At 45.2% G+C, this 14847-nt stretch overlaps 3 protein-coding genes across 4 annotated transcripts; all 3 read right to left on the bottom strand.

Moving 5' to 3' along the window:
- Positions 1-2541: 2541 nt before the first annotated feature.
- Positions 2542-3480, bottom strand: LOC120694506 (calmodulin-like protein 5). Its single transcript, XM_039977651.1, has one exon. It carries the CDS (start codon positions 3162-3164, stop codon positions 2742-2744), a length of 423 nt encoding a protein of 140 aa, XP_039833585.1. The 5' UTR covers positions 3165-3480; the 3' UTR covers positions 2542-2741.
- Positions 3481-7418: 3938 nt separating this feature from the next.
- On the bottom strand, positions 7419-8231 carry LOC120694505 (probable calcium-binding protein CML10). The gene has a single exon (XM_039977650.1). The coding sequence runs from the start codon at positions 8026-8028 to the stop codon at positions 7747-7749; it is 282 nt and encodes a 93-aa protein (XP_039833584.1). The 5' UTR covers positions 8029-8231; the 3' UTR covers positions 7419-7746.
- A 903-nt stretch (positions 8232-9134) lies between these two features.
- On the bottom strand, positions 9135-13542 carry LOC120694504 (protein WEAK CHLOROPLAST MOVEMENT UNDER BLUE LIGHT 1-like). 2 transcript variants are annotated; one of them, XM_039977648.1, is made up of 4 exons: positions 13346-13542; positions 11915-12113; positions 11417-11836; positions 9135-11292 (listed from the first exon to the last, which is right to left on the bottom strand). In XM_039977648.1, exons 2-4 carry the CDS (start codon positions 12074-12076, stop codon positions 9478-9480), a joined length of 2397 nt encoding a protein of 798 aa, XP_039833582.1. In that variant the 5' UTR covers positions 12077-12113; positions 13346-13542; the 3' UTR covers positions 9135-9477. The 2 variants fall into 2 exon arrangements, with proteins under 2 accessions (XP_039833582.1, XP_039833581.1); XM_039977647.1 differs by having other exon boundaries at positions 11417-12113.
- Between the last annotated feature and the right edge of the window lie 1305 nt (positions 13543-14847).

The following is a 14847-nucleotide window of genomic DNA, read 5'->3' as shown; positions in this document are numbered from 1 at the left end:
GATCTACACAAATAGTGCGTCGTTGTTCATCTTTATTAGCAAGAAACGACGACAGGAAGTTCTTCCTGTGGGTCCAAAACGGAATCGAACCTCCGAAAGTTTGGGCGCAATGCGTGCCTGGATGAAGCATATTCCCCAAAAGTTTTTGGCTGTGTTGAACTGTTGATCTTCTCTCACAAACTGCCGTGAGGAACGAAACTCCCTCGCTAGTATTTTTTGTGTTGCCGTGTCTTACCACACGCGTCATCACTCGTACAAGAACCAGCATGATGCCTGTTATCCCGTCTCTGCTCGCTTTGATCACTATCTGAAAGATGCCACGTGCTAGCACTGCACTGCATGTGTATGTTCCACGAGTGCTAGCGTACACCTATGTTTTTCTTACATGCAAAAGAAACATATACTATACCTTTATTGATTTCACACTCTAGATCCTATTTGGATGATACGAAGTTTTCTTTACAGTCTTGGAGTTTTTTTTTTGAAAAATAAAACAGCGAAGAGTTTGATGGCAGCAAATCTTTTAGTTTTGAAAACCATGGTTTTGCTAACGGCTAAGTTTAGTGAGTATATGTAGATGCATGCTATGCCTTTTCAGAAAGAATTTAGGTATTTTCTAGATATTTAACAACCTTTTAAAAATTCATGTATTCCAAAGGAGTTTCACACTCGAATTTTCATTTAGACCAGATCTACTTAAAAGTTCACTATAACTTAAACACAAATCCGATATAAAACAGATTGTAAGGAAATAGAGGCCTTAAAATCACTTGATTTTTCCCACCCCACCTCCTCTTCATGAAGAAAGGGGGAGGGGGGGGGGGGATGGTGTTCAGGTGTGGCTAACCCTAGCAAGATTTAAAAAGGATCAAACAAATATTTCAAACTGGAGGGAGTTGCCTTAGCAATTAGCATACCACTAGCTCGAGGACTGCCCATCAGTCGCACTTCACATATACCAAGTACTACCATACCATGGCTAGGGCAGATGGCGCAAGTGGAGAGATTAAGAAAGTGTTTGGGAGAGCTCTGCTCCACCAAAAACAGTTCCGCTCTATGAAAAACAGGTCAACCAGCTCCACTCCAGGTTTTTTTTTGAGCTCCTCAAGAGGTGCTATACCAATTTTAGGAGCTGGTTGAGTTGAGGATAATTACCTATATGCCACTGGTTACAAAACCTTTCTCATATATTTTCACACAAAAAATAGAAAAAGTCAATAGTCCCAACCCACCAAGCAGTGCTCCCACCCGCCGAGCGTGCCGCCCCCGCCCACCGCGGACTCCCGCCGCCGGGGCTCGCAACCCCGCCGCCCGCTGCTGCTTGCACACTAGAAGAGATGGAGTGAGGTAGAAGACAACCTAACAAGTGGGACCTGCGTGGAAGTTGGGGAGTTTAGATGGGCTGCTACTTGCACGCTGGGCTGGCGGGGCGAAGGGGAAGTGGGCCTCTCGAATTTGTGTGGAGTAGAGCTCTCCCAAACATGAAGGAGGGAAATTGCTGGAGTGGAGTCCAAAGGTAGATTAGAGTTTGGGGAGCAAAGCTGTTTTTTTTTCCAGAGGTGAAGGTCTTCCAAACAACCCCTAACAGCAAGAGCAAGGATTATAATTTGGCTCGCTGCTGGCGGCAAGAGGGCTGGCGCATGCAACAGCAGTGGTGGATCCCTCATCATTCAATGTTTCTCATAAACTTTATAGCAGCTGCCACCAATACTGAGCCAGAGATGGAAGGAAAAGCTGCTGCAGCAGCACAAATCGCTCGATTGAGCCGGTGTCTCATCACACGCCCGCATCCCTTTCTCTCATATTTTCTCTCCCTTCGACGTCGAATTCAGCCGTCTCACACCCCCCATAAGGGTGTCCCTAACAGTTGGCGATTTGGCCGGCGTTTTGATTTTTCTAATCGGTGAGCAGTGGCACCATAGTGGTCGCTAGCGACATACTCGTCGCTAGCTCGCACGCTCGCCGAGAGAGCTCGCTCTCGCGTGCGCTCTGCCCGAGCGTCTGCCGTCCGTCTCAGTCTCCTACCCAAATCGCCATCCCGTTGCGGGTGGCCTAATACAAGGCCTAAGTCGCCGCACAGACAAGTTTTGATCTAGATTGGCCGATCCAGGTGGTCCCGATCGATGGCGGTCTATCCCATAGTGTTGATTGGTTGGCAAGACGTTGGATCTTGGGAAGAGGGGTTTTCTCTAGAAATCCGATAAACGAAGTGACAATGGTTAGTAGCTTGATGACACTATTGCTAGAGATAGTATAACTGTATAGCTCACGTACTCTTGGAATATGTGTATGAGACTATATGGAATATGTACTCTTAGGCCAGTCTCAATAGGAGTTTTATGGAGAGTTTCATGACATTAAATATCATCAATTTTGCTGACGTGGCAATCTAGATCTCCATGAAATCCCCATTGAAATTGGTCTTAATCAAGAGATAGCTTTTCTCTTTCCTCTCTCTTCCATCTAGATAAAATATGATATTTTACTCCTATAAGCTAGCTGACTTGCCACCTTGGATGAGGCCTCAAGGTTGTATTATACTAAATAGATCGAGAAGCTGAATCCATAATAACACACATGGGATGGATGGATTATTACAAATCAAATATACAGTACATGATATAGCATCATCACCTCGATCACCACGCGGCCGGTACACTACCCAAACAAGCTGCTACTGCAGAGTAGGTGCTTCCTCCTGCTTCCACACAAATTATTCAGAGGAGAGACCTAAGCTATACTCATATAGAGCAAAAAATCCCATGTGTGCAGAAAGATCCTTGTTCCGTGTACGTGATGGACCTGTCGGCCGGCGGCGAGACGCGGCCGAGAGGCGGGCCGTCGGCGCCGGCGGCCGCGTCCGTGGTGATCCTGAAGCCGAGCTCCCTCTCGGCGAACTGGATGAGGCCCTCGATCTCGGAGTCGTCCACGAAGCCGTTGCGGTTCCGGTCGGCGCGGCGGACGGCGAAGCGCGCCCGCAGGCCGGAGAACCACGCGCCGCGGCGGCGGATGGCCTCCCGGAGCTCCTTCCGGCTGATGCGCCCGTCGCCGTCGGTGTCGAACTGCTTCAGCCAGAGCTTGAACTCCGGCACCGTGATCGCGTTCCGGTGCTCCTTGCCCGGGAACAGGCACCTCGCGTTTGGGGGCACGGTTGCCATGGCCATGGCTGCCTGCCGCCGCCCCTCTTGGCTGGGTGGAGCTCTGGCTTCTGGTACTAGCTATCTAGGAAGCTAGCAGTAGTAGTCCTGCTCTGCACGTCGGAGCTTGCGATCAGTTGCTGCTCTTTTATAGGTGCACGGGGCTCTGATCCATGTCTCATTCTCGTAGCTTTATAGATTCGCCTCTATCTGCAGGCATGATTTGCGCTCTCTGCTGTCTCACTCGTAGAGGAAGACGAAGACTACCCGCTACTCAAGTGCCGCAGGGCAGTGTGTTGAGCAAGGTGACGTGTGGTTGCCTGCATCATGTCCATGGCTATGTGCTCGCGAGTCACGTTGGGTTCTTTCGGTTGTTCGTTTCTGCAGGTTGATCGAGAGGGAGAGAATGGGAATGGCATCTCTCTTTTTTTTGTGATGTGGAGGGGCCTGCAATTATTTGATTCCTACGCCTGCAGCCTTCAGGTAGCTATATGAAAAGTCACACGGTTGGTATTCTGATGCAGTTGTACTGAACCTACTACGTGCTAGCTAGCTACAAGCTCCTGCTGAGCCTGAACCATATGAATGTTATCAGTCTCGATCTGGGTCAAGAATATAATCTGTGGAAGTTAGGTAAAAACGCAATGCCTTGATGAATGGTGGGCGTGTTCTTCCGTTGACGGACCAATCCGACACCTATGTTTATTATTATTCTGATCTGATCTTCTCCCACTGCACACTGGCGAGAGAAGAATCCATCTAAGTTCTAGTATATATCTATACCAATTTTTTATGCTGTATAAGCTACTTTCTCTGCTAAAAATACAAGTATATCTTGTTTGGCCTAATTAAAATTTTGAATTGGCTAGTAATGTCTATGAAAATATATTATCACACACACATGAAAGGAGTTATATATTTTGTAAAAGTAGTTTTATAATGCCAACAAATACACAAAATTTTAAACACGTATTGTTTAAGTTGAAATTAAAGGGTTTGAATTAGGACAAACCTAGGTGGACTTATATTCGCTATGGAGGAAGCAGTTGTTATGCAAAGCATGTTTAGACGCTCTTGAGTTAATAAATCTCGATGACTCTGTTCAAGTTTATGGCGAGGTATGCCGCCATGCATGCATATTCTGAGTTTTTCTTATGAAATTCAATTTGATCAATCAGGCTAATTGATTAGAGCGTTTGGATTCGTGGAATAATCAGTATGTGGGGAACTCGTTCTTAATTGAAAATTAATTAATTAGCTTGAGGGATCATGTTTTGTTGAGTGTTAATTAGACTGATCTGCTGAAATTCCGACGACATATTGAGAACTTATTTGCAGTTTTTTAAAGTTTAAAGCAAACTACTTTTTTTTTATATATAATTGGTACCATCAGACTCATCGTCTCTCAAGTCTTAAGAGAGAAGATAAGATTTTAAACATATAGCACTGTTCATATGTAATTAGACATCATCAGCTCAGTCCTTTTTTTCCACATTACAAGCATCCTATACATCAAACCCCTGCAGATAGCTAGCAGCATCCTCAAGCCCAACTCTTTCCGCGCGAAGGCGACGAGGTTCTCAATCTCGGCGTCGTCCACGAAGCCGTTCCTGTTCGTGTCGGCGTGGTGCACGGCGCGGCCGCACCTCCAGGCGGCCAGCCACCAGCCGCCCCCGTGCCGGCGGAGGACCTCCCGTCGTGCTTGCTGATCCGGCCGTCGTGGTTGTCGTCGAACTTGTTGAGGAGCCACTCCTTGAAGCCCTCCACCGTCATGCAGGGGTCGGGAGGGCCTTCCCTCATCAGCCGCGCAATCATGTTGATAGGCATGCCCGGCCCCGGCGCTGGCAAGAGTGCTGCTTGCCGCTGAAGCCTCTTGCGGTTGCGGTTGCTGCAGGTTTTATACTGGTGCTGACTGCTGACCCGTGCGGGGATGAGATGAGGAAGAAGACGGGGATACTTTAGTTGATGAATTTTAAAAAACAAAGTCGAAGAGGTAACTAGTGATATGTTTCGAAGAGCTGTAAAATTATAATGGCACGGATCCAATTAACCCAAATATATCCTTTCTTTATTCGCTTTTATATGCTGGCTCAAGGCTTAATGATGCGCCTTATGCTCGGTGGTTTGCAATAATATCTGTCAAGGTGCATAGCCATAATCTTGTATAGAGAAAATGAACTTATGATGAAATTTATTTGTGCAAGCTTGTTTGGTACACATGTGTATGGTGCAGTACACTTTGTTTGCCAACGGTCCAAAATAAAGCAGTTTTGATGCACTAGGTCAGCCTGATAAGGTTAGGATGGTAGCACCTCTATGTCAATAGGAGTAAATTTCACCGGCGGTCCATAAACTTGTTCCGAGTTCTCATCTCGATCCCAATACTCTTAAAATGCATATAATAGTCCTTAAACTTGCCCCAGTTCTCATTCCGATTCTTAAACTTGTCCCGAATTCTCATCCCGGTCCTCGTACTCTCAAAATGCACATAATGATCCGTAAACTTGTCCCACGTTCTTATCTCAATCCTTAAATTTATCCATCACTCTCATCAAGGTCCATATGCTTCCCATATGCTTTATTTATTTAGAAAAAACTTTTGTGAATTGTTTTAAATTTGTTTGGATTTCAAATAAAGTTTGATTCCCACTCAAAGTGGATCCAAAATTTATGGATAAATTATCACAAATTGAATGTGAAATATCAAAATATCTAGATAACCTATATCAAATTATTTTTGTGATTTTCTCAGGATTGTTTGGAGCAGAGGATAAATGATTTTAATATTATTTTAATCTATGAAATAAAATCAACATTAAATAAATGTATTAAAATAACAACTCTAGAAATCATCAAATATTGTATCCAAGATCGCCTCATGATTTTTTTTATCAATTTTGAGTGAGATTGGAACTTGATTTTAAATTTTAAAAGTTTGAAACAATTCGTAAAAGTTTTTTTCTCAATATTTTGGAATTATATGGACTTGTTTGAGAACTTGGGACAAATTTACGGACCATTATGTATTTTTTGTGAGTATGAGGACCGGGATGAGAACTCGGAACAAGTTTAAGGACCAGGATGAGAGCGTGGGACAAGTTTAAGTACTATTATGTGCATTTTAGGAGTATCGGGATCGGGATGAGAACTCAAGACAAGTTTAGGGACTATCATGTCCATTTTAAGAGTACCGGGATCGGGATGAGAACTCGGGATAAGTTTAAGGACCACCAGTGAAATTTACTCTTTTAATAATATGGAGATATGCAATTATTCCATTCAATCTTCGCACTTTATTGGTAATTTTCACAGTGGTCAGCTTTATTTGGAGCACTTTGATCGCATTTATACATTCGATGTAACACATATCCATAGTTTACATCACAAGCATGTTGTTCGATTTAATAGTAAAAATCTTAGATATACTAGATATGTCAGGGATGGATTATTTGCAGCAGATATCAATCTCTGCAAGTCTGCAAACAAAGTAGTAGATAGATATTCTGAAGAAGAAAAAAAAGTCAACTTCATAAAAAGCATTCACCAGGCTTCAAGATTTTCTCTGGGCAATAATGTATGGTGGGTCCAGCCTCAGGAGTATATTGCTTCATCAGGAATTCCTTGAGCTTTACACACGATATGCATTGCAATTTGCAACTACTGAAAGGATTGCTTTTCTGTGGGTCCTTACAAAGAATATAATTTCCACAAGTGGTGCAAAATTGTCACTTAAGGGAAAAGATGTGCTTAAATTGCCACAAAATCCACCTTGTTAACACATGTTAAGTGTTGGGTGTGGAAACTTAAGCATCTCATCCCATACCTGTAGGAAGCTGATGCATATGTAGGGTGAAAAAACCACCTAAGTACCTTCATTATACACGCCTTTAAAGTTTAAAGGATTCAAACTTATATATTTGTTTTCACTGTTTTTGGTGTTACTAGTGTGTGAAGTGGGCGCCATACATCGAGTTGTTTTTTTTATCCACTTCCAAGTTCCAATGCTTGACATGCCTTATTTGTGTCTTCCATGTGCTGCCTATGACGACCAGTGGTGTCCTGCCTCGCCGACCTCCTCCTCCACCGAGCTGCCTGTCCCCTACACACTGCTCTCTAAGCCTGACGATGGTGAAATCCCCCGAAGAAGAAACCCCTGCTAACCAGTAGCCGGTGAAGAAGATGTCGTCGTCTGTCTGAATGATCATGTGTTTTTCATGTCACACGAGGAATAGGAGGCCTGAGAAGTGAGAAGACCCTGTTTCAATTTCTTTTTTTAAAAGAGTTTCAATTTCTTATATTCCTGGATATTGCCGCACACAACTCATGCATGCAGCTGGTTAACACACACACAAAGTCACAAACTAACACCCCTCCATTAATTTGCGGTGTTTACACATACCATACCCTGGATATTAAAGTTTGTAGAATCCGCCACACAAATTATAGCAAGGGGAGAAAATTAAACAAAGACAGCATCTCAAAATCTAGCTAGGTGCTACGATACAAGGACACTGCTGGCTCATCAGTTCATAGCCAGATTCGTTCTGTCATAGATCGATGCAGGAGGATGATGCATCTGTCTGCCACTCCGCGCTGCTTGGTTGTTCTACTAGGTGGATACCTTCATGCCGAGATCTTTCTGGGCGAAGGCGACGAGGTTCTCGATCTCGGAGTCGTCCAGGAAGCCGCTGTTGTTCTTGTCGGCCTGGCGAAGGGCGCGGCCGCTCCTCAAGGTGGTGAACCACCCGCCGCGGCGGCGGAGGGCCTCCCGGAGCTCGTTCCTGCTGATCCGGCCGTCGCCGTCGGCGTCGAACTGCTTGAGCCACTCCTTGAACTCCTCCAGCGTCATGTCCTCGCGGTCGCGGGAGGAGGCGACGCCCCGGATCGCCATGGCTTGTGTGTGTCTGTGTGTGTTGCAACCTGAAGAGAAGAGCTAGATGGCCCCCTCTCGTCGATTGCCAGCTGTTCTGGTAGGAGTGCAAGTTGATCTATCGATGATCCCTCCTTTTATAGTGGTGTTGGCAGCATGCTAATTAGCCCCCTCGTCGATTGCTATTCTGCTAGGCTTAGGCTGCTAGCGTTGTTGTGCCGTTCATCTTGGAGAGCATGCAGGCGGCTTGTGCTTACTAGCCTGCAGCATCGGATCTCTTGCGTGCAAGCACGCGTGCCTCACGTTATTTGATTCTTTATTTCTCTTTTTCCTGACGAGCTGAGTGAGAAACGGCATCACCTTTTCTCAGGTCTGATGTGGAGTCCGATAACTGGTATTGGGTTCGATTCAATCCCCAAGCTTGGACGGTTCAGTGTTATGATCAGGACAACTGATCGGACATCTCAGTGAGCTTGTGTAGTTCATGAAGGGTGAAACACTGAAACCATGCCTTGTAAATCGTAACTAGTAACTGATCTTCGGTTGGAGTGATGCAATCAGAGCCACAACGAAAATCACTTCATATTCAGCTGCACATGCAGCCTACAAAGACTGCTGACTCCGTGATCAATTGTATTCTTCTTTCGGTTGGACACATGGATATCCTAAAGCCAGTTTTGGTTCATCGTCCTGGTGTGGTGCCCATCCTGTTCTGTTTGCAGTGTGTCCTTCTGAAGAATATATATGTTGGCAGAAAGACCATCCTATACTTTGCACACAAAAAATCCAATTATTCTCGCTTGGCTTCGCGAGGTTCTTCTCAGCACACCGAGGTCATGATCGAGGCTTTTGTTTTCTTCTTTCTTTTTGGCAACGAATGGATAGGTGTTCTCTGCGTAGGCCCTTATGTAAAGGAAGAACTGAAGAAGACAGAAGAATAGGATATTTGAAAGATCGGTCCTGATCGTGGGACAACAGATTACTTCAAGTGGATGGTAGCAGATTACCTAGTAGGGCCAGCATGATGGAGATTCTAATTCGTTGACGGACTAGGAAAAGGAGATAGGACCAAAAAAAGGGTAAAAGCAGGGCAGAAGAATGCTAGCACAGTGGCAGGAGTATCAACATTCAGAAAGATCTGTAGCCAGCTCACTCCAAAGAGTTCAGTTTCAGGGAAACATTACAGAATAGAGCTACGCCTCCACTGGACTGCAAGACATGAACGAGATGAACACTTTCCTCACAAAATTCATGGATACCTACTGAGTTACCGAAAAAAAATGGTATACACATATTCCAATACGCCGCCCGGTGTTTATACCAACCAATTACACCTTCCACCGGACACCAAGTTGTAAGCCAAAAAAAAAGCTCTTTCGAAACAAGACCAGAAAAAAAAACAACTTATTACACCAATGTACAGCAATGTAATTTCCGAAGTCCTAGGAGTCTAGGTAGGATCTTGTTATCTTACGTTTGTGCCCGGGTCTTTCTGGATAGAACCGAACCCATCATAGGGAACAGCGATTTCTTCCTCTGCGACTTTTGATTTGGAGCAAGGCTCTCGTAGTTACTTCCTGACATCTGTAGCTTGGACTCCTGCTCGTTGTGGTACGGATCTTTCTGTTCAACAAATACCCTAGATGGACCATTCAAAGGATTCACTGCGCGTTTTGCGGCTTCCAGAGCTCTGCGGCGCTGCTCATGGTCAGCTCTCCATTTCCTCAGTTCTTGCTCGGCAGCTAGTTTCCCTTCGTTCGCCCTCCCATCACTCTCCAATGCGTTTTCAAGAGCTTCTTTCTTCTCATCCATTTCCTCGGATGCTTCCTTTAGTCTCTCAAGGCTCCTTGATTCTGATTCCTTTGCCGACACCACCTGTGCCAATGCTTCTGCCACCTTCTCATTAGCCTGTTCTTCAGCTTCATGAGCTCTCTTGCTGAGTTCATAATACTCGCTTAAAGGAAGCGTCACTTGTCTCGAGGAATCCTTAACGTCTCTCGCCTCTTTGCTTTCTTGTAACGCTTGAACTGCCGCGAGCGCTAGCCTCTCTGATGCTACGGAAGCTTCTGCTTCTTTTACAACAGCAGATAGCCTGGTCTCTGCTGTAGCTGCCGCAGCCTTGGTTTGCTTGAAATCCTCCTTGGCCTTCGTCAGCTCCTCTTGAGCTAACTGAGCTGCTACCTTGGCATCTTCGGCCTCCTGAGTTGATTGCCGTAAAACCATGGGAAGCTCCACCATCTTTTCTTGGGCCTCTGCTTCCTTGGACCTAACAGATTCTATCTCTCGTTTCGTTCGGTTGAGTTCATCTTCTAGTGAAGAAACTGCAACGGATGCCATAGCCTCCCCCTGTTGCAACGAGACAAGTGAAGCTTTCTCATTGTCTAGTTCTGATCTGAGTGTCATGGCTGCAAATCTTAACACACTGGCCTCAGCCTTTGCCTTCTCAATGTTCGCTTTGACCTCCTGAAGCTCTTTCTGTTTTGATGCTAGAGCTTCCTTAATCGAATTGCTAATTTGTTTAGCACCTTCAGACTCCTGCTCCTTGGAAGCTCCTTCAGCTTCTTCGATCAGTTTGTTCTCCATATAGGCAGAAAGCTCCGAGTTGAGGCTAAGCAACTTGCGCAAATTTGCATCTATATTGAGCTGCATATCATTATTGGACGCGAGCTTACTCTCTAGTTGTTGCAGCTCCTCTTGTGCCTGACGCAACCCTCTCTCCCAAGCAAGGCAATCCTGCTCCTTCAACAATGCAGCACCGATCCTGCGTTCCTCTGCCTCATGATGTGCAGCATGGGCCAACTCAAGAGATCCTTTAGATGCAATCAATTCTAAAGTCAGTTCCTCCACTCGCTTCTCAATCTCTTTTCCTGCAGATATAACCTCTTCTGCTCTTTTGATTGCAGTGTCTCTTTCATCGATTAGGGTAGCATATTGTTCATGTACTGACCTCGACTCCTCTTTTACTGATTTAAGTTCAGCAACAGCCTTTTCATGTCTTTCTTTAGCAACTTCCATTTGCGTCTTGGCTATCGCACTAGCTTCATCAGCTATTCCATGCTCAATTTCTTGTGCCCTAAGTTGTGCAAGCTCAGAATCTTGCTTTGCCTGAGCTTCTTCAACCTGTACTTTCTCCAGGTGATGCTTCAGCTCCTCAATGAGTCTCTTGGTGTGCTCTAGCTCATCAACAACTTGGGATTTAGCCGTCTCAGCGGCTTCTAGTTCCTCCTTGCAAAGTGGAATTTCTGTTCGAATCTTTTCAAGTTCAAGTTGTATGAGTTTGCGTCTCTGCATGCAAGGGGAAAAAAACTTTTTAAGTAGTCTGACAAAAAATTGACTATGTAAAACACAATTTCAGTTCCATAACTAAAGTTCTTTGATTTATATGTAGTGGTAATTTATCAGGAACTACCTCGATCATCTGAGCTTTATGAGCTTTCCAATCAACAATGCCTCCAAACTTGGTGACAGCTTCCCTAACAGACTCAAAAGGTGCAGCAGTATCAACAAGGCCTCGGTATGGACTTTCAGGTGCTGTTTCTGAATCTTCTTTCCTTTTCAGCTTTCTAGCCATATCAGTGTGATAATGTGTCTTATCTTCTTTGGGTTTCATTTCAGCTCTTAGCATAGCTGCAGTACCGTTTGGGACATTTACAGGCATACTGTTCACTTCAATTGCATCTGCTGAAGGAGGAGGATCTGCCTTATCATTTGTTGAGCTTATGAATGTCTCAGTTCGTCCTGAATTAGTCTGTATTTCAGGACCTGTATCCGAAGGCGCATTTGATTCCACATGGTCTTCTGTTAGATCAGGAAGCCGCATTTCTGGGACCTGTAAGGATGAATCCAAACTGTCAGCAGACATTGTATGCGGATTAGAGTTCTCAATTGCTTCTTGCGCTGACTTCACCTCATGTCCCCTTGGCCCCTCTTGAGCAATATTGCCAGGAGCATCCTTGGCTGTAGAAGTTGGTAAATCGACTGAAATTTCTGAACTTCCTGTTGGAGATGAAGATGCATCTGCAGAATAGTCATTGGAGTTACTCTCTTCAGTGGCATAAGTCGACTCCATTCCTTAGCCTTTTCTCTGACCCCCAACTGGTTTGCTCCTACACATTATTTTGCAAAGAAAATGTTAATAAGGTAGAGAAAACATGATTGTAGCACATAGATAAGCACTAAAAGTTTGCAAAATGTCAGTGGTATTATCATGACTTCATGAGAAGTAGCATTGCCATTACAGACTTTTGAGTGGATTAAAATTAAAATATTCAGGAAGCTGTCACCATTTGCCAGGTTTTTATTTCACAGTTATATCAATGTCTTCAGCCAGTACAAGAAAACTTCACTGGGACCAGTCCTTAAAAATTCACTAATCATTGTCCAGCTGACACTGAACCAACTTTGTGTCTGCAATAATTCATCCGCTACTGCACCGAACCTGTATCTCTGCATTACCTAATTCAACTTTTTTTTTTCTAACGAACAAAAGCAGGCATCCAGACAAAACCTACCCGTTTTCCTAGCACCTAAAAGGCTAGCTAAAAGCAAAACAAAAATGCAGTGCCGGGCCAGGTGACCCAACAACTTCATTATTTGCTAACAATAATGTGCGAAGTTCCCAAATAAATAGCTCAAATCGTGTTAAACTCTATCTGTACTGAATCTGAATGTTTGACATCCATTGAATTTTTCTCATCCGTACAGGTCCACAAGTATATTGTAAGTTTGTGGCTTGTAAGTTTTCATATAAAGTTCATACACGTGTATGTAGGTAAAGTACAAATTTACGGAGGGACCACAATATCTCAACCAAACAAGATGAAACATGCAGCATGTAGGTTACTGAACTGATTAATCAAAAGAGTTAATTGTGAGATTCGTTAAAAAAAGTTAATTGCGAGGATGGCAGAGAACTTATCATCCCTTTCTTCCACGAAAACATTAGGAAAAGCGAAAAGCTTTCCTCTGTCCATAGATGATTTCAGGGCTCCTACGACCTATGCAACCGAGCTGCCCGTCCCAACTCACAATCCATGGACTGAACTATCAGCAAAATGAAAAAAAAAAGAAACTATATTTTTCAGTGGCTATGCTTGGTTCCTACTCCTGTTCCAATCCAAGAACAGAGACTCCCTGCAATTCTGGCGCCCAAGAGGGTAAGGCTACCTGAACCAAAACGAAACGCGAAAGGGGAGCAGAGAGCGATCCGTATCAGTTCATCCAAACAAGAGGAAGAAGAACCATGAACTCAGAACCATCACAGCCGGCAACAGCTGACACAGAAAGCGGTGCCCAATGAACCGCGGATTGCAGCGGAAGGGGGAGGGCGGAGACTTACCCGATCGCGGGAAGGAATTTCCTTGCGGGCGAAGCGAACGGGAGGCTCCTTTTGCGGCGATTTGGATCTCCGCTCTTCGTGCTGGCGATTGATTCTTCTTGCCTTCTTGGCTTGCCTTTTTTGCTGTTTATTCTGAGAGGCCGAGGGGTACGTGTGTGTATGTGCTGCTGGGTTTTGTCTGGCTCGCGACTCCACTGGTCGGTTGGACACATGGGATTAGTGCGAGAAGTGGATGGGACTCCTTTTGCGGAAACAGCCTCCAGCTATACTGAAATTACACTTAATCTTTGATGACAAAAAAAGTAGAGTTAGTCAGAATGTAATAACGGTCATCGACCACTCTGTGTGATTGGAGACACATTTTGTAGTGAAAATCTCTATAGAAATTCGGCAATTCTTGATCTTGGGCTAAACTGTGGAGAAAGTCGAACGTATTTACATTTGTGACATCTTTCCCGCCAAAAGGGAGTGTGAATCACCTCCCTCCAAATCTGTCACTCAAAGCAGTGAATTTTAGTTTGGCAGAGTATCTAGTGAAAATCAAACATCCTGTGCAAACTTGGAAACTCTCAATTAAAATCACAAGATGCTCATCCGATGGTTAGAGATCGAGGTGGGCTGATTTTACAATTAACCACCTGCAAATCACACCGCCCACGTCTCATTTTTTTTCCAAATCCCCCTAATCAACGCTCGTTTCGTTTCCTACTTTCCGCTCAGAATACGCCTGTGCCGCCATGGACACCGCCGCCCGCCCCTGATTCGCCCGCCGCCCGTCTGCGTTTCGTCGCCGACCCTTTGCCGCCCGTCCGGCCGCGATTTGCCGCCGCCATGGAGTTCAGCGCCCACAACTCACCTCTGCCATGGAGTCCGGACCAGCTTGTACGTGGTCATGACCGGACTGCACAAAACGACAGCGGACGGCACACCTCGGCGGGCCGGCTACGGCGTCAAGATGGCTGGGTGGGCCTGCATTTGTGGCCAGGAGCTAAGGAGCGGTGCAGCGGATGGCAGATGGCGGCAGTCAGACGGAGCGACGAGGGCGGCGGGCACACAAGCGACCGGGGAGCGGTGGCGCCCTGTGATTTGTTTTTTTTTTGCAAAAAACAAGATTACCATGGGGATGGGTGCGAGCACCTAAGTGCAAAAATAACGCATCTCTGTCCATAAGGCATCCTCCAATTAGACGGGCGACATCGCTAGTATCCTGCAAGAGAGAGGGTGCCGGCACAATAAACAACAGTTGTTGGGACGCGTGCCTATGAGGGGGGAAGTGCTTCCTGCTAGCGATGCATGTAGCGTTAACGAGACAAGTTATACACTATTCATTGATTAAAATATTATTTAAGCTGACGATACCGCCATCCTTTGGAGAAGGCCTAACCATCGGATGAGCATCCTGTGATCTTGATTGAGAGTTTTCAAATTTGCACGGAATGCCTAGTTTCCACTTTGTACGCTGCCTTCTAGTTTTTATCTCAAAATCAGGACGGTAAACAAAT

Source organism: Panicum virgatum, chromosome 2K, assembly GCF_016808335.1.
Source record: "Panicum virgatum strain AP13 chromosome 2K, P.virgatum_v5, whole genome shotgun sequence".
Classification (NCBI taxonomy): Eukaryota; Viridiplantae; Streptophyta; class Magnoliopsida; order Poales; family Poaceae; genus Panicum; species Panicum virgatum.
The sequence above is the reverse complement of the archived record's forward strand: the minus strand, read 5'-3'. Positions and strand labels throughout refer to the sequence as shown.